Consider the following 26,016-nt stretch of genomic DNA (forward strand, 5'->3'; position numbering starts at 1 on the left):
ATGAGGAGAGGCTTTATGGTATTCCCATAGGCAGGAGTGGTAAAAAAATGTGCATCAAAAGTGAAGTAAAGGTGAGGAAATCACTTGTCATATTTGTCATTGCTTATACAATAATACACTATGTGAGTTATGAAACAAATTTCTTTATACATGAGAATCCATAAACTGATTTATTAGGCAGTCCATACAGGATTTCACAGCGTTTTCTTGTGTGATTGTTGTGGCCAAAAATGTTTGAATTTGCTGCAACTTTTTTCAAAATGTATGAGTTTTTTGCGCTTTTTTGCGGAAAACTACTTGAATTGGCAAAATTGCATCTGCACGAAACTGTTTTGCACAGTCTTTTGCAGTGATGAATAGAAGAGGGCTTTAGCTGAATGCATGTTGTGATGACGTCACATGATGCGTCGTGTCTGCATAAAATCTGCGGAATTTTTTTTTTTTAAATTGCAAGCTCCTCAGAATATTGCGACGTTTGCTTGATCTTGCGTTAATTTCTGTGATCGCAAAAATTTAAAAATCCTGGAGGGACTGATTAGGGTAAAGAGAAAGTAGCTATCTTTACATGAGGACTAAAAATCTTCTAATAGTCTGACTGACAGCTTAATTGTAATAATTTTTTTAAATATATATAAATGGGTAAAGATCAAAACAATTGAGGCCAACCTAAAAGAAATTTCAGACTGATCAAACAAGGGAGACAGTTCATTTAATAATACCTAAAGGAATAATTTACCAACATTGGCGATGGGAAGGGGATGATGTTGGTGCACATCGGGATATGGTGGAAATCATCGCATCATTGTCTCCCATTCTGTGGTTTTGAAGCCAAAATTTGGTCAAACAGAAAGCTACTATCTGGACTGAGTATGCACAGTAGGTAAAAATTGGAGCCAAAGCATGTTTAATAGATACTGCCAGGTCAAACAGTGGGTTCACCTCTCACACACCCATACTGATTGTTCTTCATACCAGAAGCATGCACACCAAAGGACCAACCTTACACCAACCTTAATAATTTGTGCAAGTGGTGACTGACTTTACCCTTGTCAGAAACATTTTTTTGAGTCATGAGCTTTGACTCATGACTAACTGAGCTACCATTTGCTAGCTAGCAGACATTGGCATTAAAATAACTAAAATAACTTATATAAAAAGTGTTTATCTTAATGACGAGTATTGGGGGAGGTTGCCGGAGTCAAGGTCAACTACACTGAACTGACAGAACACTATTCCTAAAAATGTGGAGATGTAACCTAAAATCTAAGTTCATGTCACTTTCCATTCACATACATGGGAATGGGTGGGGTTAAACCTGTACTGCAGCCAGCCACCAGAGAGCCCCACAGACGTTTTTGGCTTCAATTTTTCTACCCCTGTTACAACATCCACCCATATAGAGAATCATTGTTGGGACACATGGGCATGGACTGAAGATTGTTTTGGTACATGTGTAGATGGGGTGGAATGGTATTGGGGCAAATGGGGATGGGATGGGTAAGGGTTTGAGGCACATGAGGATGGTGTTGAGGCATATGTGTATAGGGTGATGAACATGCATAGGAGATGGTTTGGGAAGGTGTTAAGACACATGGGGAAGGGGTTGTGAACATAAGAATAGGGTGGGATGTGGCTGTGGCACATGGGAATGGGAATAGTGTTGGGGTATATGGGGATGGAGTGGTGATGAGCTGGGTATAGGGTAACAGAGTGGTGATATGTGGGGGTATATGGGAATAGGATGGTCATGTGTTGGGGTATATGGGGATGGAGTGGTGATGAGCTGGGTATAGGGTAACAGAGTGGTGATATGTGGGGGTATATGGGAATAGGATGGTCATGTGTTGGGGTATATGGGGATGGAGTGGTGATGAGCTGGGTATAGGGTAACAGAGTGGTGATATGTGGGGGTATATGGGAATAGGATGGTCATGTGTTGGGGTATATGGGGATGGGGTGGTGATGAGCTGGGTATAGGGTAACAGAGTGGTGATATGTGGGGGTATATGGGAATAGGATGGTCATGTGTTGGGGTATATGGAGATGGAGTGGTGATGAGCTGGGTATAGGGTAACAGAGTGGTGATATGTGGGGGAATATGGGAATAGGATGGTCATGTGTTGGGGTATATGGGGATGGAGTGGTGATGAGCTGGATATAGGGGAATGGAGTGGTGATATGTGGGGGTATATGGGAATAGGATGGTCATGTGTTGGGGAATATGGGGATGAGGTGGTGACAAAGATGGAGCACATGGCAACAGGGTGGTGTTGGTGAAAAGACTGGTGTTGGTGCAAATGGGGATTGAACTGGAATGATGTTAGAGATGACAGAAACCATACCTACTGAGGCCTGCTTGGAAACGGCATAATACAGTAATTCGGCTTTAGACATTTTAAATGTCTTAACTCTAACAAAATATCCTCCAAATGAATATGATAATAGCAGACTGTAGCTGTAAATTTGTAATCCTTGAGGCGATTACAAATTATTACAAATTTTTCTTCTACAGCCTTGGCTTTTCACAAAGACAGATTTATTGAGAGCAGCACACACCATTTAAACTAGAAAGTTAAGTATTTCATTTATATAAATTATATGATACATTATTTAAAGCATTTTAATGAGTCACTTAAATGCTAAAGTGACTATAAAATGCTTTGCTGTGTAAAGAGATCCATATCTTCAAGTATGCTAGGAAACCATGTGGCAATGCCGGAGATATACAAAGGGGACAATCCGCATGAAAACGAATAACTTGTACTGTTCTTGCTAAGACAACTGCATCAAACAAGTCATGGCAAATTACAGATAGAGAAAAGAGCGTGAATAAGACTGCAACAGCACTGAACAGATGTAAGTAGACAGACAAGAAGACAAATCATGAGAACATTTTCTTACAAAGACAAACTGTAAACACACCAGATGTACATGTATATGTATTTATATGGTATAGTGAAATTGTCTTGAATGTGGTAAAAATTAAATAAATCTTTCTGTATATGCAGAGTTATACATTAAAAATGGAAATGGAGAGACAAATCTGTGATGATACAGATGGCACAGAGACATGCTGCAGATCTTACTCTTCTGGGGCCATTGCTTTTCAACTCGAACACGTCCATAGTGTAGTTGACTCGACGCCCATAGTGGTCAAATTGGACATTTCCTGTTAATCCTTGGAGCCGGACCTGGATTGTGGCGATAAACAATGTAATTACTGCTTATCCAGCTGCTGCCTCTCACACTCCCATTACTCAGCCGCTTCTGCTTGCTCTTCAATTATTCTCCTCTCTAAGCTTAACACTTCGCATTGCACTCTCACTATCACGCTCACCTCAACTCTTTATCTAACACAATTTCACTTTACTCATCACCTTCTATTTTCACCTTTACAGACTGGTTTAGGTGTCTCTCTCTCTCTATTTTTTTCTTAAATATATAGCCCTTCTAGAGTTCACATCAGTTCCAGTGGGGTAAAACCATAAATACATATTAGTGCCTAACATATCCCAGTGTACATACTCCCTTGAAGTGTCCCCCATCTATAGACTGCATAGATCTGTAATGGGTGACAAATGAAATGAAAAACAACTGGCTTTGTTATGTCCTCAGGGAAGGGGGGTATCGGGGATAAGTTTGTTGGTATGTTCTGTGCCTACTTTACTCCCTTCCGCCTCCATCCACAGGATACGTGGGCTCACTGAATGGTTTGATGAGGATGGCATTGATGTAAATCATATGCTATGGCCTCCACACTCACCAGCTCTAAACTCAACTGAACACCTTCGGGAGATTTTGGAAAGCACTATCCACCACCATCATCAAGACACCAACTAAGGGAGTAGCTTTTAGAAGAATGGTGTTCATCCCTCCAGTATCGTTCCAGAGACTGGCTTGGTGGCTCATAGTGGCCTAACATCTGAGAAGTTTTTCCAAATATTTCTTAATATTATTACTAACTGGGTCCAAATGTATCTTGTAAAGGACACCATTAATTCCATCCATGCATATTCTGTACCGCTTATCCTACGCTGGGCCACGTGGAGCCTTGAGCCTATCCTAGGGGACTCGGTGCACATGGTGGGGGACACCCTGGATGGAGTGTCAACCCATTGCAAAGCACAATCACACACACTCACACACAATAACGACCATTTGGAAATGCCAATAATTTCTTTGGTCTGGGGGGGAGGGGGGATGATGAGACCAGAGTCCCTGGAGGAAACCCCCAAAGTAGAGGGAGACCATGCAAGCTAACACGAAGCCACTGTGCCCATCAAACTCAACAAGTTAACATAGCTAGTTACATTACCAAGCCAACTAGCAATTCCTCAAATTATCAGTTGTGTCAACTTATCTAACTAGTTAACCTAGCTAAACATATTACAAGTAACACTAAACAATACACTATATGGACAAACTAGACTCAGTTATTCTTACCTACATTGAATTTTTTATTTTTTTAACATATTTTTCCTCACAATTTAGCTACAGCTAGCTGATTTTCCATTATTGTACAACAGCTACCAGTTGAGGAGGATGAACGCTAACACAAGCTTCTGATATACACAATCATGTACGACGGGTAACAGCAGGGTATTTTACCCCACTAGCACTGCGTATGCTCAGTAATCCGTTTTTTCCCCCACTCCTTCCACTTTCTGGCTCTGCATACCTGTTTTAGTGTGCGCTCCATGTCGATGCCTTGGTTCCAAGGAGCTGCCGGGTTTGCCAAGCAGTCTCCTGCATTACCCCTGCGCGAGATGTCCACTTTCTGCCTGCGCAGGTTCCTGAAAGCTTCTGCCATCACCATCACTCCGTCGTATGTCAGAGCGGAGGTGTACTGCATAGAGAGAAGGTTAGATAAAGGTCATCTAAATACCAAGCATCCTGTTCAGCCCTTGTTCAAATGTGTAGCACCTCCAGCTCTGGGCTTTGTGCTTCATTCTCTGATAGTGTAATTTTGATAGAGTTACAGAAAGGATAAACATGCACAAACAAAAATATTGTATTACTAAATATATGAATGTATCAACACAATAAGTATTGTATTGTACAGGCTATAGGACATACTTTTGCCTCTTCCTGATTTGTGAGAATTTCAGGAAGCCCTAATTCAGTGGATTTTAAAATAAACTTGATCATATGATTAAAAAAACTTGATAATATTATGAGTTTCATTTCTTTTTTTTCTTTTTTTTTTAAAAACATCTCCTTTTTAAAGGGAAATTTGCATTACTGTAGCAAAAGTAAGTCAGACATATAAAGCTATATAAGATAAGCACTGTAGCAAACGATCAGGAATTTATACAGAGTTGAACTACAACAACACGTCTTAAATAAGGAGACAAATGAGCAAAATCTGTTTGCTCAAAACATTTCAAAATACAAAGTACTGAGCAGGACAATTCAGTGCATTTGCTGGTTCAGATAAAGAACAGCTGCATTACAGAAATAACGTCATGCTCCTGTAGCACAAAAAAGGGTTCAGCGAGTGTGTCAGCATGAACAAGAGAAAACAAGCAAATGGGGAATAGAGAGGGGAGAAGAGAGCAGTTGCACATTGAGCGAGACTCATACGAGCTCATCGTCGGACATTCTTTTGAGCATGTTAAATTACAGACATGTTTGGTTTCTGGGGGAGGGGCTTGGGGAGAGAAGGACACCTCATTTCATGGATACAGTGCATACACGCCACGCACATCTGTCTTTGCTGTTGATAAATGCAAGGAAATGTGTGTATGAGATGTGTTATATGACGATATGACTCACCTCACCCAACGCTTTTTTTTTTGCTCTCTCTCTCGCTCTCTCATTTTTATATATATAAAACATGGACATTGCATGAGGTGCCTTGGGGGGCGGCTATGGCTCAGGTGGTAGAGCGGGTTGTCCACTAATTGTAGGGTTGGCGGTTCAATTCCTGGTCCACATGACTTAACATACCGAAGTGTCCTTGGGCAAGACACTGAACCCCAAGTTGCTCACAGTGGCATGTTAGCGCCTTGCATGGTGCTCTGCTACCATTGGTGTGTGAGTGTGTGAATGGGTGAATAAGACACATTGTAAAGCGCTTTTAGAAAAAAGTGCTATATAAGTGTAGACCATTTCCCATTTTAGCTCTGCTCTTCTGCCTCTAGCCTGCAGGGCATGGATCTTAATAACAAGGTATTCGCATGAACCTGTCAGTCTTCAAAATGGATTTTAAAGAAATATATTATATCACAGGTTGTCCGCAAGTTAAACATGTTTAAGCCTTTTAAAGACCAAATAAAAAAAATACCAATACAAACGCAGTCCAAACAACTCACAAATAATAATCTATTAGTGTTTATTCATCATCAAGAAAAAAAAAAATAATCAACTGCCCCTAGGTGTGAATGAATGTGTGGATGTGTGAGAACATGGTGCCCCCTATCCATCCAGGAGTATTCCCACCTCACACACAGTGTTCATGGGATAGGTTCTGGATCCAGTGCGACCCTGACCAGGATAAAGGAGTTACTGAAGATGAATGAATTAAAAATGATCTAAAAACTAAATGACACTAAACAACTAATTCAAAGAACTTGCTTTAAACGATGACCTTTCAATGACCTTCTGTAAGGTGACATTTATTTAGTTATTTTACTTTTTTTTAAAAAAGAAAACAATCCTGCACTTTGGAAACTTTAAAATAATGTTCAAGAATGTGTGCAAAGGTTGGTGCATGGTCATTCATGGGGCCAATGTGGGTAATGTGGGAATTATATGCAAGGGTGCTTGGACCCCGTAGATCTCTTCTTATAGTTATATTTATTGTTAGAATCATGCAATTTGGAGTCATACACTACAGGGAACCGAGCAACTGTTGTAACTGGATGAAACTATTTACACCAACGTTAGAGAACTGCAACTTTCCCCTCGAGTGCTGATTGGTAAGAGCTTAGAGCTAAGGCTGGGCTTTTGCATAATATTGAAATGGGGTAATCAGTGTATTATTATAATTCCCTGCTGAAAATGAAACCAATGGGGCATTTTGGAATAAAAAAAATGTGCTTTTAGTGTGCGTTTTTAATCTGCTCTTCTCGAACAAATAACATTTCTACCTTTTCTTTCTGCCCCTCCTTTTCCTTGCCTCACTTTTGAGACACTCTTATCTGTTTGAAGGCAGTTCAAAGCTTTGGGAAAAGGTGTAAGAGGCGAAGGGGGTTGCTCGCACGGGTTTTTTTTCCTTTACAAACCAAAACACTAAACCCGTGGAGAGACCTCAGGGCAAAAAAACATCAGAATTTCAGAGGAGGTGAGAGAGAAAGACCGAAGAACATGTGAGAGAGGAAGAAGGTAGGGATGAAGAAAGCAGGAGATGTGTACAGAGACTAATGTACAGCGCTGCAGTCATGATTTAATTATCAAAGATGACGGGAGTTCATTATGTCATCCCAGGCCAGGAGGCGGATGTTACACCATTCTCTTAGATTCACTAGAGAGGCTTTGGGGTGATGCAGAGGAGAAAAGCAGCCTGCTGTTAGCACCAGGGTGGGGGGTTAAAGAGAAGGCGTTCAGCCCCATTCATCCTGCAGTAATGCCCTCCGTTTCATCTGGACCTCTGTAGTTAGGAGCAGGGCACAAATTTATCTAAGCCCTTAAACAAGAGGACTGAGCCGAATGCAGCTGCTGAGGATTCAGATGATGAAGAGAATAGCGCAGACTTCAGGGACTCCGAGAATAGCCGTGGCACCAAAAGAGCTTCAATTAAGTGCTAGGCGAGCACTGAGTGTGGCTTTGGCTATGCAAATAACACGGCTTTGAACAAATACACAGAGAGCGGAGGCAATGCCAGATCCATGCTGTTAGACCTGCAGTCATTTACAATGTGTATGAATCACAGATTTTTATGTCCATATGTGGTCAAACACACACACACACACACACACACACACACACACACAAACAATGCTGGCCAAGTGTCCCTCTGTGAACCATTAAATTCTGTAACCTCTCGAGGACACAGGTCCCAGCCCTCGCCAACGGTGTGTGCTTAGGAAAAGCCGTCCTAATGCAGCATCACTCAAGGCCATGGCAAGAGGATTTCCTTCAGCACGTCAATCTCATGGCATTCACTACAGACTGTCATCCTCATCAGCTCCCATGGGGATACGCAATCACGGTGAAAAGGACTGAAATGCAGAAGCAGCTTCAGCATCTCTGGCAATGTTACACACACGATAGCTAATGGGAAACTGCTGAGGCGGAAAGAAGTTTAATCATTGCATATACAGCGGCTCTATAATATAAAGAATAATACGTTGCATATGGGGCTTTGGGTGATGAAGTGTACAGAACACGAGCAAAAAAAAAGTTCTGCTTAGTTTGTTATTATTAGCGAGTTTGGCGCTGTTCAAATCCTGGTGAGAAATCGTTTTCAGTTTTCAGTACTGCATTAAGGTAGACCGGAATATGCTATTTTAAACCATTAAAATATTCGATGTAAAAACAAATAAAGTGCTTCGTTTATTTATACCCCAGTGCTGTTGCTATGGCAATCCATAATTAGAAACGAGGAACAGGAGCTAGGGTCAAAACTGTGGAAACGGAGAACTAGAAAACTCTTTGATTTAGACAACAAGGCGAGGACATAAAGACAAAAAAGGTGTGATATTATTGATAATACTTTGCAACACATAATGACACTCAGATGACATAAGAAACAACACATAGAACAGGTGAACATAGTCAGTAAAAAAAAAAAAGACGGGGCAGGTCTAAAACCAAGATTTAATCATATGATGCTTGTTGCCATGGGAACCAATACATGAAGAGAGAATCCATGACAGCTAGTTCTAGTTTGTCATTAATCATTAAATTGATTAAGGCTCAGAACTGAGAAATTTACATTGTGGTTGGAAGATATTTTAGCAGGAACTGGTGCATTTGAATCATTGTGTGAGTGAGTTTACCTTGGGAGGGATGTCGGAGCCAGGGTACTCTCTCTGGTCCAGCTTGTTCCAGCGCTGCAGGAGTTTAATCACCATGGGATTGCTGAAGTCCACCAGCTGAAAGCCTGTCACGTTTGCCCCGCCATGCATGAAACGCTCCAGATTGATGTCCTTAAAACCCTGTTGCAGTTGACAAAAGAAAGAGGAAGAGAGGACGAGCAATATTCAAGCTGGACTGTGATAAGACTGATTCTGTAAACACTCGTCCCCCTGCTTGCCCTCGTGAGCCAATCCCAAGCCTGTTCTGTTTTGTCACTGGCGTCGCAGCCCGGAATATGAATTAGATTCAACATCGTGAAAAGGAAAAAGATTAAGAAAGCCACAGAGGGAGGAAGGAAAAGTAGGAGGATGTGAGTTGAGGAAATATTTTTGAGGAAGGAGAAGGGGGATGAAAAGGGAAAACATTTTCACTCACCAAATTTGCCATGATGTAATGGTAGCCTTTGACATGCTTGCCAACGCTCACAATCTGCAAACACAACACACACAGTAGTCACCGTTCACTCGACACCTGAACGAACCGGCTGTGCCACCAGCCGAGGGGGAAATCAGACTTGTGCTGTTTTTAATTAACAGTAATAATAGAGACTGCCTTGGCTTATAATGTTCTGTCAGTGCAGAGATATTAAGTAAATACGGCCTCTCATATCTCAAAGACGTGTGACACTGAGGGAAATTATTCTGAAAGGCAATCATGTGAAAATCTGTCACAGCATATAGAAAAAAAAGCTCGTGCATACTAAGCAGTTTTAAACTACTTGTTTGTTCAGTTGTATTTTTTTTTAACAATACACACAGCTTACATTTGGTTGTTCATAGATCGTGTATCTGGGTTGTAGGATTTCAAGCACATACACTCATTTGTAGCTAAATGTTTGCAGACTGCAGTTAGCGGGACTGAAGTCTTATTTCTATATGCATGTAATATGCTAATCAGCTCTTAATTCTAGACCGCCAACTTTGCGTTGACCTCATTTCCAGATGTTCTTCAAAAAACATGGTTCCCATGTCAAAAATAGAGAATTTGCATGCTGTTTTTAATTCATATGTCCTCAGAGTACAATGGCATTTTCCATTACAGAAGGTGGATAGTTAGATTGTTTGATCTGTAATATTGAACAGTATTTCTAGACCTATAATAATCATTACATTTACATTACATTTATGGCATTTGGCAGATGACCTTATCCAGAGCGTCTTACATTTGATCACATTTTATACACTGAGTAGTTGAGGGTTAAGGGCCTTGCTCAAGGGCCCAGCAGTGGCAGATTGGTAGTACTGGGATTAGAACTACCAACAGGAGTCCACTGTCTTCACAACTGAGCTTAACAACTGAGCTACCACTACCCACATATCATATATCATGTATAATCATAATCATATAAAACAGCCACCAGATCTTGCTTGGTACTTCATTTCAAGCTAATATTAACAATTTTTCTGGCCTAGAAAAAAAAACCCATACATAGTTTAAATGGACGGGTGGTGTCAGTGGGCAGGAGGGACGAGGGGTTGTCAATATTTTGTTGAAATTGCAAACCATGTAGGCAACAGGCTCTAAAAATGACGAAGCGCTTCTTTGATACAGTGCTGATCGTTGTAGAAAAAAACTGCGGTTAAAAAAGTTCTTTATTTTTTCCTTCTGAACATGCATTTGAGAAGGAAATCAGAAAGATTAAGCTATACAAATATTGAATAATTGTGTAAATCATCCCCTACAAAGACTTCATGGTCCTCGGAAGATGAACCAGAATGATGGTGAGGTCAGGGTTGAAGGATGGAGAAATATATATGTGTATATATATATATATATATATATATATATATATATATATATATATATATATATATATATATATATATACACACTACATGGTCATCACACAATTATGTGGATCTTCAACAAACTGCTGCCACAAAGCTGGAAGACACAACTGAATAGAATGTCTTTGTATGCCGTAGTATTACAATTCCCTTTCACTGAAACTAAAGAGCCCAACCCTGTTCCAGCATGACAAGTCCTCTGTGCACAAAGTGAGGTCCATGAAGACATGGTTTGCCAAGGGTGGAGTAGAAGAACTCGAGTGTCCTGCACAGAGCCCTGACCTCAACCCCTATTGAACACCTTTGGGATGAACTGAAATGCACTGCATCACAGACCTCCTCACCCAACATCAGTCCCTGACCTCACTAATGACCTCACTAATTGTGACTGAATGAGCAAATCCCCAAAGCTACACTCTAAAATCTAGTCTAAAGCTGTCCCAGAAGAGTGGAGGTTATTATAACTGCAAAGAAGGACTATAATATGCTGTTCAAAAAGCACATATTGGTGTGATAGTCAAGTGTCCACAAACTATTGGCCATATAGTGTATATGTATATATACACTCACTTATACTTATATACTCATTAGGAACACCTGGACACCTGCTCATTTATGCAGTTATCTAATCAGTCTATCATTTGGCAACAACACAATGTTTAAAATCCAGCAGATACAGGTGAAGAGCTTCAGTTAATGTTCACATGATACATCAGAATGATGAGAACTGTGGCATGGTTGTCGGTGCCAGACAGCATGGTTTGAGTATTTCAGGAACTGCTGATCTCCTGGGATTTTCATGATTTTCAGTCCATACAGTTTACACAGAATGGTGTGAAAACCAAAAACGAACAAAAAGAGTCATCTGAAAATTCAACTCACCCTGTACTATATTGAAAACACATTATTAACACATTATTTGTTGTTTTACTTTGTGAATTTAATTTGTTTTTGAAAATATACACTCATTTCAAGTCTGATGAGTGCAAGACACTCCAAAAAAGTTGGGACAGCCGACTGTTTACCGCTGTGTAACATCACCTTCTCTCTTCTTCTTCCTCCATCATGTTCCTAAGAAATCATCTTGGGAGATGAGCAAACAATTTCAACTAATTTACCATCAGCTACTGACAATTCCACCATGTTTTCTTACTGACACGCCCCCAACTCGGAAACTCTGCACTCAAAGAAAATCCTGAGTTTCCCACTTGTAATTACGACTTTTTGGTGGCGTTCATGTGCGTTCGACCCGTAAATATGATCTGTCTGACTTGAATGCACTATTATTTTATTTCTGTTAAAATGTTCACATAAAACCGTAATATACTACAGTTGAAATATATTAAAGTGATTTTGAGAGAGAAATGTATTTACCGTTGTACATTATCTCTGACCTTGTGATGTGGCTTGAGCAATCAGGTTTAGATCTGTTATAAATGTGACTTGGTTGCATGTAAATAGGGTCATGTATTTCTCATGAGTTGTACTTCTCTGTATTTCTCTGAGGTGTACCTGCTCCAGCATGTTGGTGAGTCTCTCTGGCTCCAGGTCTATAACAAAGGTTTTCTCCTGCCTGCGGTCCAGGTCCTCCAGGAGCTGCCGGTAGTTTGCGTCGTTGAAGTTCTCCACGCAGATTGCACTGACCTGCCAGCCATTCTGACCTGCTTTCTCCATGATGGCCTGCAGGATAGAATATCCTGTAAAAGAGAAGAGGAGGCTGTCATAAATCTGAGTGAGGATTGTGATATTTTTTGATGCTGTAATGTGCTGAGCAGCTCGACAGCCCTGGAAAGAAAGCCCCAGCAAACTGTTCCTAAAAACTTCAAACAGATTTCTTCTAACATCAGTGAATCTAAGTGCTGTGGTAACATACATGTATTTCATGTGTTATGTATCTGTGTAAAGAAAATTATTTCATTGCTTTGAAAGATATAAAAATGACTGCTGCGCATGTACTGTATTTAATGGAAGGATAGTGTGCTTGCTAAATTAGCATGCTAATCGCCTCAACACATTTTCTATACCGATGTTATCTTAGATTATAGCTACACTGTTTATTTAATGTGATGTGCCAACTACCAATTCAGCTTAGTTAATATTAACTAACATTATGTCTCTAGCAGTAGTTACATTTTGTTTCAAAACTAGTCAACTCAAGTCAAGTTCACTATTCTGAAGCAGCGCAAGTATTTCTTTATTTTTATTGTGTACTTTAGTCAGGTCCACTAGCAAACTAGCAAATATAAGGTTATATATTTGTTCACTATCAAGAAAGCTAACATTAGGCTAACTATAAAATCATGTTGAAACCAGTATTTGATGCTAAGCGGTATGTCAAGCTTAGTGATGTTTTCATATTAGCCAAATTAATTTGGCAAATCAGATTTAACTTGATCCAGAGTTACTTGGCAAAACCAGGATGTATATCCAGGATGCCAAACCACACAAATTTGTCATTTTATAACCATTTTAAGGTGCGAGTCATAAAAACAGCTCTATAGCATGTGATATCTGAATAGTAGTTTGAAGATTCTCTTTTCACAGCAGCTTCTTCTCACCTCCATAACACAGATCAGTGCTTGCCTGCTTGTCTCAGGCTCCTGAAATAACACACCAAACTGTGATACCGAGCTCATTAAGTCACACTAGCAGGCACAAAGAGCTGCATGTTCTCACAGCTTTGAGATGTTTTTGAGGGCCTTAATGCACTGATGAGTAGAGTTTTCATTTCAGCTTGCCACATTGCTGTGTGTTAGATATGTTAATGTGGCTGCTGGACAGAGATACCCGCAGCCTCCTAGGGCCACTTGACTCCGGGATGAGCAGATGTCCATGTAAAACGGATCCTTATGGTCACAATCAGAAACTGGCACCACCTCCCTTTCGCTTCGATAATTAATGGATTAACCTATGCCTAATCTGGCAAGCCTGCAGTTCACAATTCGGGAATCATGTCTGTTCATGATTGCTAGCCTACTGCTAGCATGTTCTACCATCCATAGCTGAAATTTCCACATGGCGAGACACTGGAGCCAGCACTGGCAATCAATAATATTGTTTTGTTTTTTTTTAACCAACAAGCAGAATGATGGGTTGCCTTCCAATTGTCTTGTTTCATGTTTTTGCTGTTGTTGGTTGGACTCATAGATCATTCTATTCAGAGTGATATAAATCAATATGGTGGCCATATTGCACTGGTCCTTAATGAATAAGCTGTCTACTGACATTTGAATGTAAATACATGGTATGCACCAAAAAAAGTATCACAAATATTTATCTTGAACGTCACTGGATCTAAGCGTGTATATATATATATATATATATATATATATATATATATGTGTGGGAATATGTACATATAATGATAATGATACAACCATTAAGTCATTTTCATCTCAGGGGTTTCCTGTAGTCCAGAACAAATGAGTTACTGTATGTATTAATAAAGTAAATAAGCCATTTGAAATTTGAAATTTGGCTTGTTTAGTTTTATGCTATTTTTTTTTTTATTCACATATGAGCAGTGGGTTTCCCATTGTTGATCAGCATTGGTTACTTGTCAGTCATCTCTGATATCTGATGCATCATCACACCGACAGAACTCCAGCATAGCTGCAGCTTTCTGCACCAGATAGTTTTATAAAACGCCTTCACTTTCAATTTACAGCCATGGCATTTATTTCAAATAACCAACACAGAACAGAGCGCTGATTAATATCTGATAAATCTGTAGCCTGAGGGTGTGTGTGTGTGTGCGTGCGTGCGTGCGTGCGTGCGTGTGTGTGTGTGTGTGTGTGTGTGTATTTGCCAGCTAGCCCAGCAGGACAAATCAACCATGTGAAGCTTTTATTTATTTGTCTGTTTTTTTTTTTGTTTGTTTGTTTTTTGCAGCGGTTTATATATTAGATATTCAAAGCACGTCAAATAATTAGATGCTACCCCTGCATATCCTATACATTCCCCTAATAAACATCATTAGGCTGCTTTCACACTTGCCATTTTCAGGATAATGTATGGATAAAGTGGGAACAGTGATGATATCAGTGAATGTCGCAAAACTAATGTGTTATCTTTATTAACTTTAATATATAATCAATTCATCCTTAAGTTAAGCTCATGATGTTACTTGGTGCTTTTCTGGGGAAAAAATGTGCTCTACTGTAATGAAAAAGTGCTTTGAAACACACAAAACCTGTGCTAGTAGGAAAGCAGTCTGATTCTACATTATTATTTAAGCATCTGATAACATTACTGTAACTTCTCAAAAGATGCAAAACAGTCTATATGACTGTATACAATAACAGTCTAATAACTATGGGGTGTCACCCAGAAAAGTGCATCAAGTGCTTTTTGAGTCAGGTTCCTCAAGGCTTACAGCTGGTACATAGCGATAAAAAGTGATAACAGGAACTAACTTGTTTCTGCCAACATTAAATGTGACTAGAAACAGATTAAATGCATGACGCAATGTTCTTTAATAAATGAAAAAATTGATTTACTGGCAATTCGCCACGGTATACGAGGAATAAAATACTTCATGACGTGCTGTTATTGGAAAATAACCAACCCTGGGGTGGTAAGAGGAACACTTCATATCGGGCTGCATCACACCACCCTGTCGCTGATTATTTTCCTATAACTACAAACCCTGTAATGTTACTGTTAACAGACTGTCAACTGCACTAGTAAGCACTTTGTTACTTGGAGCTGTCCCCCTTTTTTCTGGATTTGATCCTGTGGGTAACTGAGTTGTTTATCCAATTTAGGCCTACTCAAAACACACATTCTGTGATGACAGATGAGGATAAAGTCAGATGTATCAGTAGCTCATCTGCCAGGCTCTCCTCCGGGACTCCTGCCAGTGTAGCAGTCTAGCACACTGGGGGAAGAGGAAGAGAGAAGAAAAGACACTGATGGAGAGGAAAGAGAAAAGGCAAGGGGTGGGGGGGGAGACAAGGCTCTGATTCTTCGCTGCGGAAGTGTTCATTGGGATTTGGGAGCTGGGTCTGGCGTATGTTCCACAAGAAACAAAATCACAGCATCAATTTCTTTTAGGAGAACACTAGAGGGATGGGGGGGGGGGGGGGGGGGGGACCTTTACAAACAGAGGAGTCCATCGCTTCAGACAGCTTCTACTGAAAACAACAATATTAAACACCATTAAGCTCTGAACCTCCTTCACTGATTTATTAAATGTACATAAATGTGACCTAAAACAGCATCAGTTCTAAAGAACAATAAAGATATGTAATTTTAGATCATTTTCATAAATAAACTGAGTATCGGGTTCTCTTTGTCTACTATTAGGACTTGTGTGAAAATCTGAAGATATTTTAAGTCATATTTATGCAGACATATAGAAAATTCTAAAGGGTTCACAAACTTTCAAGCAGCACTGTATATTGTCTTTATACTGCATCTGATCACTATGACTGACTAAATGCTACAAACCTATTGTTGATCATTTTAAATATACTACATATCACCTCATCTCTGGAACATACGTGTGTGTGTGTGTGTGTGTGTGTGTGTGTGTGTGTGCGTGTGCTAGTGTGTGTGAGCCTCACCCCGATCAGTGTCATATAGGAAGACAAAGCGGTTCCAGTCGTAGTGGTCGAGGATGCTGAGCAGAGCTCCTCGTATAGACGGCCTCAACTGCAGAACAAACTGACTATCGCCCTCGATGGGGAAACTGGGCGTGATGAGGGAGATGTGTAGCGCTCCGCAGAAGGACGTCAGTGTGTGTACGGAGCGCTTGTCGTACAGGCCGAAAATGGCGAATACGCCCCTCGAGTACTGCGAGCAGACTGGAAAAAGAAAACAACAGAGAGAACGAGAAAGTTAGGTACCTAAAAGTTTAATTAAAACAACACACCTCAAGGGAGAAAATGCATTCATTTTGTCACTCCATAGCATTTACAGACAAAGTAGATTAGTGTAGCATTTGCTTGTAGAATTCATTTAGAGACTCTTCAAATATTCATAACAGGGCCTGAGAGAGTCGTTTACCCCAATGGGTAACTTGCATGAACAAGTGTATGAATTTCATCATCACTTCTCATCATCACCCCTCTGTGAATTATGCCTTTGGATATCAAAGCATTGCTTGTTCTCCACAGACTTGGGTTTTGAATGTATGCCTTGGGAAAGTCAGTCTTTTTTTAACTGAATGCCAAAAAAAAAAAAAAAAAAGAATGTCTTTAACTGCTTGCAAATAAGCGAGGGTTTCACTGAAATGCATCATGTTCTTGCATCTGACAATAACTACGCTGATAGAAAGCATCCTAACTTTGATGTTTTTTCTTTCCTCCTTCAAACTAACACCACAAGACGACCCCAGATCTCAAAAAACTATAAACAAAACAACGCCTTGTTCTGTTCTCCATTTCATCAACACTATACAGTACAGACGAACGCCAGGTACCTCGGCGCTCCCGCTACACTTGACAGTCTCTGTCACGATTATACTTTGCTGAATATAGAACCAGCTGAAGTGTCTTTTGTCTCGGTAATTCTCCAAACGACACTGATTGCCGCTCACGTGCATCCGAGGATAATTGTAGATTATTATCCGCATCTTATTGTGCTTTAAATACAGGCTCACTGATAATGCATGTGCCGTGACCGTTATCTTAATGACTGCAGCGCTCACATCTGGATAGACGCGGAAGGATGAGGGGATGGCAAAGAAAACGCGTACGCACGTCGAGGCAAGACAGGCGGCGTTTGAGACACCTGCATGGACATTTTCCACCAACACAACCAACCATAGACATTCTCATCCTGCTCAAGTAGGACAGAACTGTCACACTAGAGGTTCTTATCCAGTCTAGTGGAGTGTGTGAGTGCTGCAGCTCTCAAGCCGCCTTTTCACGCTGCAGTCATTCAATTTCACCCGATTTCCACAGTCAACGCGCTTTCATGTGATGCTGAATTGGTTCTCTTTACTCTGCCTGTCATTCCAGAGCCTTTATACGATTACCCGACATAAAACAATTACAAAAAGAATTGTCGTCTTCCCCACCATCCCCCATGCACCTTTTCTCTATTAAATGTCCAAGTGCTTTCATTTGCTTATTTCAATTTGCATCGGTACATTTATGCAAAGGACATAACGTTAACTGGAATATCCAGCGCAAAGATCCCAGATCATCTGTGAGAGCAATTACGCTACAGTGGAGATCTCTAGAGCCCTTTGTTATGGCGACACTGAGTTTCGAGACCCAGGCATCCGTGGTCATGTCCATGCAATTCCCTAGCTGCTTCCATCTCGTTACAGTTTTTCAGACACATCCATCTTCTTTTATCTGCCAGGAGGGGGGTGTATGCTGAAATCACAACCGTGAGCCCAATCCCAGGAAAGGGAAAGAGTTCGAAAGAAAGAAAGTGCTAAAGGGAACATGCTGGCTGCTTGTAGCAATCAAAGTAGCAGTCACCTTAACAGCACTCTCGCCAGCCACCTTCTCCCAAACGTCAGCTCAGCTATGCTCCAGGTTAGCTTGACCTTTTTAAAGAGGCTAAGCTTCAGAATGGAACACAGCCCAAGGAATGCTTCCATCTGACATTATCAAAAAATCCCCGCATTTCCTGCTTGGTTTTCATGTTGACACATAATAACAAAGTAATCAACGTGGCTTCTTGTGCATGCTCTGGAGATTGCGATTAGGATTATTCATTGATCACATGTCATGACACTGATCGAGTCCATGGTTGCTACTACGCATCTGTATGACTGACAGTTATCCAGCACAATGGTCCATTTAGCCTTGGCTCTGATTAGTGATGATTCCCAAACAGTACTCATAATCATTCCAGTCAAATGATCTAGCAGGTCAGTGAGGTTATCCTGCGCTTCACACGATCAATGCTGTTCCCTTTGTACATGTCTGTCCTGGTACAGCTAACATGTTTGACCTTGGGTCTGTTCAACAAGCCCTCTCCCGGTCCTCTTCTGACATCCTAGCCACTTTTCAAGTTGACATAATCTAGGGACTTGCATGTCACCAACATGTGGTATCCGGGAGTCCCAATAGAGCGTAACTTGCCATGCTCTTTCGGTAAGAGAGATGGCATTACTCTCTCCTCTGTCATTCAGGTCAACATTAACCAATCATGGGTGTCTGTGAACTCATGTAAGTAGAAAGAGGCAGTTTGTACTTTCCTCTGTGTGTTCAGCTGCCCTGTGGACAGGCTGGATTCAGGTGTCTCAGAGGAAGCATATGCTAGCCTTCATCCTCCCCGATTGGTAGTTGTCAAGTGATAGGGGAGAACTAGCTAATGTGTTGGGATTTGGTAAGTGACCAAAATGAGAGAAAATGGGGGGGGGACGGTGTTGTACATTATGGATTCAACAAAAGTTGTACATTATGGATTCTGATATCTACTATAATTTTGCATCATCACAAATTTTTGGTGCTCAAAAACGAGCTGCCATGATTTACTCAAGGGTCTTGCATAGCTGTTTTACAAATTTGCTTTATTGAATATGTATTTAGGAAAAGGTTTCTTCTTACAATACAAAAAAAAATTGTCCTGTCCTGAACCAATTGTCCTGTTCTATTTTTTGTGACATGCGCTAATTGACATCCAGGAAAAGCTGCTGCTAGGAAGCATGATGAACAAAGCTAAAACGTGAAAGCCAACAAAAAGAACAGAATGTTTTGAACATGCATTGTAAGCATGTACGTTTGCCCAGTTGCTGACAGAAAGACAGGTGCCAAAAAAGGGGTTTATATTTCATCAGCCAAATGTTAATAAGGTAAGTTGTGCTTGTGTTCATTTGTATGCAGTCTCTTAGTAGTTCATGCGCGAAATTGCCAACCTCCATAAGCACAAGGAATCGTTAAAACCTCTATAATTAACACTTCTCTTAGTAGGAAAGAGGACGGCATTAAGATTTTTTTTTTCTTCGTTCAACCCTTTTTATATACTCTCGATTCACTTTTCCCTGATCTGTAATATATTGGGGGCAAAAAGATTATAAGTGACAGAGTTTCTTGCTATTGGTTTCCCGTCAATGCCCACTAATTCCTTTCTGTGGTCACTGGGCTTTATAGTGTGGTAAATGTGAAGAAAATAAGCGAGGGCCGAGCAGCTCCCTGATTCTGTGAAAACCATGACATGCAGGAAAACAGACCCTGCTTTCCACTTCACGCATCAATGCCGCTGAAAACCTCGCTCACATGCGCCTGACTTAATTTCCCACATTGCCTCTGGGATGATTGCCCTCTCCACCGTGCCCCCCCACTCTCAGATACAATCTTAAAGATTATGATATACTGTAAAAACAGTCGTGGCAGTGCGGAGGACATATGGGGTGAGAGAACAGCTTCGTTTCATAAAGCTTCAATGGGAATAATAGAGAGACTGAGCCTTCGGCTGACTGTTAAATTCTGACGGTGAGGTGAGATTTTTTTTTTGTTGTTTTGTCTCGCAGCAAGGCTGCAAAGAGCTAAGAGCAACCCTGCTTTTTCGGGGAAATGAAACTAAACTACACTTATGGGATTAGATGTCTGTTGATAGATGTCTGCAGGTTTCTCTACAGTCCACAGTGCACAGCGCACTAGGTGAGGATTTTCTTAGCCGTAGCACTTTCACTGCCAGAGGTTATGAAATAAAAAAAAAGTGGCTTGTTTGGTGGCTTTAAGTTATAACAAAGTTTGCGTTTCTCAATATGCATGTGTCATGTAGCTGGGACTTGACTACGTATCCCAGCAACCATTGCGCACCATGGAAGCACATCACATGAAACCTTGCACCTGTTTCACATCTTTTGGTTAATCAGCACTAGTATTTAAGCGCCGTTGTTTGCACCTCTCACATGGTCTTGCTTTTGTCTCTCTTTGCTCTAGTTTCGTTCTCTTGTTTATGCCTTGTATTCATAGCTTACGTTTCTGGTATGTCTACTGTTTATGTAATTTGTTTTATTTTTATTCAAATTTATTCTGCACTTGCATCTGTCTCTTTCTTCCTGAGTTATCTGACAGCAGGAGCATCTCAATTGTATTCGTGCATCCCAATTGTTGGATAATATCGGCTGAAATATCGCAATTGACTAGCTAGCATAGTTAGTCCAGAGAGTTAGGGAAAGCCTTAACATTAGCTGTCTAAATGAACAAACTATTGGTCCAGCTTTTTAAAAAAATTATTCAGCAAAATAGCAATGATGTTCATATTTCTCCACTGACAAAAGAAGTGAGATTTGTGGGTCGAGGAGAGAGATTAAAGGCTCATTTATACATTCACTTGACACTTTATGTATTCATTATTTCTTAATGTTTGTAGAATGATATTATGTAATATTACTATTATATTGTTATTATAATAACTGTAAGTAATATCAATATTAGTTAACATTATTACAGTATTACATAATATTTATATAGTGTTAACTCAATTCCACTCCAGATACATATTAGAGATTTTATGGACCCCCCCCCCCACTCCCCGCCACCCCCACCACCCATTTTGTCCCTCATTTTGTCATGTCCACTTCCAATTCAAACCCATCAGGAAGTTCTCCTCCATCATATTACAGCTACCAACCAGGGAGGGCGAAGTATGTCATGTGCTTCCTCCGAGGCATGTGTAGCCAGCCAACTGCATTTTTTTAAACTGCTGCTCATACAACATCAGGGGGTGGCGTACCACACTCGGGGAAAGCGCTATCCACCCACTTCCGCATGCATGAACTCTCAGACACCCATGATTGGCTAGGAGAGAGAGTATGCCACCCCTCCCTCCCTGAGAGCATGGCCAATTTTGCCGTCTTGGACTCCCGGCCACGGATGGCTGTGGCATCATCAGGATTCGAACTCGTGATCTCCAGATGGTAGGGCGAACACTTTTCTGTTGCACCTAATCAGTCTTTTTTTGTTTGCGAATGGGCTTGGAAATTTGTAGAAAAACCTGGCAGATTAATCATTTCATACTACAAACACTGCATTTCCATATCACATAACACGCCCTCATTATGACAAAATTTTGGCTATGTCACCCACCACTCATGTCTAATCCAGAGAGGTTCAATCTTCCAGAGAACAGGTAGAAAGCAGAGAACCACAGAACCATAAAATGTTGAGACAATGAGACTGAGAGAAAGAGGAGAAATTCAATAAATCTGCCACAAATCACTCTTCTTTGGCTTACTCAGACATTCAGCGTGACTAATTCCAGCTCGCAAATGAATAAATGAACACTTGTTGGCATTTGGAAATTTTGTCATCACAGGCATTAATGGTGAGAGGGGAGGTGAGAAGAGTGTGTGTATGAGCGGGAGGGAGGATGAAAGAAAGATGTCAATGAAGCATAATGAGAACACCTGTACACATCAGCTCTGCCATAGCCCTTCCGACCTCCACTCCTCCATGTCTGGCTGTTAAATGTCACAATCACCTCAATCTCTTTCTTACCACTGCCACTGTTTTAAAAGACATTATGCAAAAAACATCTTTAATGCATGTGCAATCGGTGGGAGTGGGTGTGCAGCCAGCCTTGTCAGTGCAGAACAAATAATCCATGAGGCAAGAGAGAGGCAATGATGAGATGGACTGCAGAATGTTGAAGTGATCCCCAATACATGTAGAAAGCACTACAGTGCTCACTATAGGCATGAAGTGAAGGATGTTTTCATGCTTGTCTTGGATGCTTGAGTCCACACCCAGGTCCGATTCTGGGCTCGTTTGGAGGAGGGGCTCGTTTACATAGAAGAATTCTTTCCGAACCATGGATTGATTGAACTCCATATCAATGTAGTGCATTCAGGTGTGCAAAATGATAAGTGCCAGGTTAATCCGTTTTTATTTGCCTTTGGTACCAGCACTCAAGCAGCGAGCTTTCTAGTAGAAGTCTTACGTAAGCTATACAGCATAGTACTATACATTATGTTATAGAATGATTTATGGATGGACCGCTATGTTCAAGCTTGGAGATTGCATAACACTAAAATTCCCATAGATATCACTGCTGGCAGAAATTAGCTTTATTCAAATGACAGTGATTGAAAAAATAAAAACAAAAGCTACAATGTTTTATTTTCAATATGCGAGGTATAGCAAGTGTGTAGCTCATTTATTTCGCAATAATTAGCGACGTTATCCTGCTAATTACATGGCTAATTATCCAAGAAATCATTCATTTGAGAAAAAAAATTATCAAAATAGGTTCATTACTGGTTACAAGCTACAAGAAAATAGTCAAATGGAACTACAACAATAAAGAGAGCTATATTGTGGGGTTTTTTTTATATTGAATGATTTGGTATTAAGGTTATGTTAAATCCATCCATCCATCCATCCATCTATTCAGCTATCTATACATCCAGCTATCTGTCTATTGTAGCTGTAGTAAAAGTTACATGAAGTACACAAAGTTTCTAAGGAAAAGGTAAGTTTCTGACATCAGCTGTGAAAACAGTGGTTAGTCAAAATGGTGGATGATAGCCGTAATAGCCGTTGACAAAGCATGACATTCATTCCACAGGGTTAAACAGGTCCGAGTGTACAGATAAGTTCCTTCTTCATACTTTTCCAACTCACGATGCAAACAGAGATGTCATTAATGTTATGCCCATCATTATGTCTCGCAACTGGAAAGGAGAAATTCTTCATTCTTATGGTATGACAAAAAGACGCTCGACAAAAAATGTCAGCCAGACAGTTACTTACTCAGCTGTCTACTTTGCCAACTAATGATCAATGTGAGCACTAGCAGCCCATAGGAGCAGTGGCCTATCAAGTCTTTCAGTGTTTTAACTACATATTTTCATTTTTCAGACATTTTTCAGGCCTGACAAAGGGATTAAGTTCATCTGTAACAAAAGCTTTAGCTCATAAAGCAATGCACTGCACAGGAAGTGTCACTGTAGAGGCATTACAAATACTGTGTAAAATAAAATGCTTGGAAGATTAATATTGACGCAAGCTACATCAAGAGTATGTTTCCAAAATGCATTTCACACAAAAAATAGAACTATGTTTCTATCGATGTAATGAAATACTTATACGTCTCCACACATACGTACACATTCTTGGCGCATTACAAGCAAATTTGTTGGTTTAAAAGGTAAAATATGAATTTCTTTCCAAAATGTGTTATCTATATGTCTAATATATCCCAGCATAATTACATCATGTTAGCTTTATCTAGCTTAGTCTAGTTAGCATGCTACTTTGTAAGCATAGAAAATATTTCAACCTTAAATGTAAAACATTTACAGGTGCTATAAATACATACTTGAGTGGCACTGGGTCTTTAGACGATTTTGCTTTTTCGTTTGAGAGTGGTCTTGAATGTAAGGCATGAAAAAATAAAGTACAAATACATAGCATGAACCAATTATAGACATTCATTCATCATTCATTCATCTTCAGTAATCACTTCATCCTGATCAGGGTCACTGTGGATCCAGAGCCAATCCTGGTAACCCTGGGCACAATCGGCATCCACGGGAGGTGGAAGGAAAACAGAGATCCTTCAGGGAACCCAGACAAACACAGGAAGAACACGTGAAACTCCACACAGACTCAGGAACCCAGAATCCTGGAGCTGTGAGGCAAATTCAAATATTTATAATTTACTTTACTCAGAAAGCTATTGGTATTATAACAGTACTGATATTGTTGACTACTGTATAGCCTACTAATGCAGTAATGTTTTCTTTTTTTCATTTTATTTAGTAAGTGATTTCAAATTCTAACTATTACTATTCAGTATTTATTTTTATGGGAAAATGTGTGCGTGTGTGTGTGTGTGTGTGTGTGTGTGTGTGTGTGTGTATATATATATAAAACCAGATATCTCTTTCATGGAATTCTGTTGTTTCTGATGGATATTATATTGTGTTTTATCTATCCAACCTTCTGCTTATCCCTTCTGCTTAAGGGTTACGGGGAGCCTATCCCAGGGGACTTGGGGGGGGGGGGGGGGGGACACCCTGGACGCCACCATGCATCTAATCCTCCCCAATATTGTGCTTTATACACAATATTGTAAAAATGTGTTAGCAACATATTTGCATAGATACTGTATATCTTTACACATGCTTCAATAAACATAAAGTATATGATATTAACTATGATATGGGCCTAATTTAAGAATCATTTATTGCCATTTTTTGCCGGCTATCATCCACCATTTTGACTAACCACTGGTTTCACAGCTGATGTCAGAAATGTACCTTTTCCTTAGAAACCTTGTGTACTTCACCTAATCTTTTATTTGCCATTTGCTGTGTTTTAGAAAGAAACTCTTCATACATATGAAATTTAAGGAGATGTGTCTTGTTATGCTATGTTGTAATAGCCCGTGATCATATAAATAGTAATAAATAGCAATCAGCAAGTTTTTTTTAAAGGGACATATCCAGCTGGTTTCTCAGAGATGAACTAATTTACCAGAAAATCTATAATAAATAATAAAGATGTTAGAGTTGGTCAACAAGAGCATTATTCATACCTGCCAAAAAAAAAATTATACCTCTTTATCATCTTAGCTTTTGGGTAGTATTTTGTTCTTAGGCACAAAGTCCTTAGCACAAAGATTTTAATGCCACATTAAAACATAGCTGTGAATCATAGAGATTAATTAGCCTAATTCAGCTATCCATATAAGCACTCATCCGCTGATCTGCCTTCTTATTTCAATAAACGTAAATGTGTGTGCTGTTCAGTGTCATCGCAGCCAATCCTGAAATAAGTGGATCATCAGTGCGTTGATGTTTGCCTTCATAATCACATGATACATATTCATATTCTCTCTGAACAAGGATAAACAGAAGCGGAAATGGCGGCATTTCCATTTCTCACTGAGTTCTTAAAAGGCACATCATTAAGCATACTACGCTGACTCGCCAGTCTGCCATCCCTTTCATTTTCTTTTCCTTAAATCCTGACATTGTTTCCTCGGTTTATAATAAACCCTCTTATCTATGCTTCAACATCCATAATGCTTTCGCAAATGGCAGAATGACAGGGTGTGCCTTGCAGGGAAAGACTGGCCCATTTCTCTCTCTAATACCCACACAGAACTAACACACACCCGTCACACACACCCTTTCTTTCATCCAGCCTTGCCCTCTATTTATCTTTATCTCGCATCCCTTTAGTAAGGCAAAACCTTTGCTCTAATCTCTGCTCTAGTTTTGGCCTTTCTATCGCTGCGCTTTGTCTTTCCATCTCTCGGTTTTATTCACCCGATGCCTTTCAGCCGC

The 26,016-nt window shown here is 40.2% G+C and overlaps 1 protein-coding gene across 3 annotated transcripts in view; it reads right to left on the reverse strand.

The window, feature by feature from the left end:
* Positions 1–26,016, reverse strand: part of gria4b (glutamate receptor, ionotropic, AMPA 4b) — a 116,916-nt gene that overhangs the window by 43,669 nt on the left and 47,231 nt on the right. For all 3 annotated transcript variants that reach the window (XM_017493574.3, XM_017493573.3, XM_017493570.3), the window contains exons 3-8: positions 16,376–16,615; positions 12,321–12,505; positions 9,397–9,450; positions 8,943–9,101; positions 4,679–4,846; positions 3,087–3,191 (exon numbers count right to left, since the gene is read on the reverse strand). In XM_017493574.3, coding sequence (XP_017349063.1) covers positions 3,087–3,191; positions 4,679–4,846; positions 8,943–9,101; positions 9,397–9,450; positions 12,321–12,505; positions 16,376–16,615 — 911 coding nt within the window. The remainder of the gene's footprint in view (positions 1–3,086; positions 3,192–4,678; positions 4,847–8,942; positions 9,102–9,396; positions 9,451–12,320; positions 12,506–16,375; positions 16,616–26,016) is intronic.

This window comes from Ictalurus punctatus, chromosome 18 (assembly GCF_001660625.3).
Source record: "Ictalurus punctatus breed USDA103 chromosome 18, Coco_2.0, whole genome shotgun sequence".
NCBI classification, from domain to species: Eukaryota; Metazoa; Chordata; class Actinopteri; order Siluriformes; family Ictaluridae; genus Ictalurus; species Ictalurus punctatus.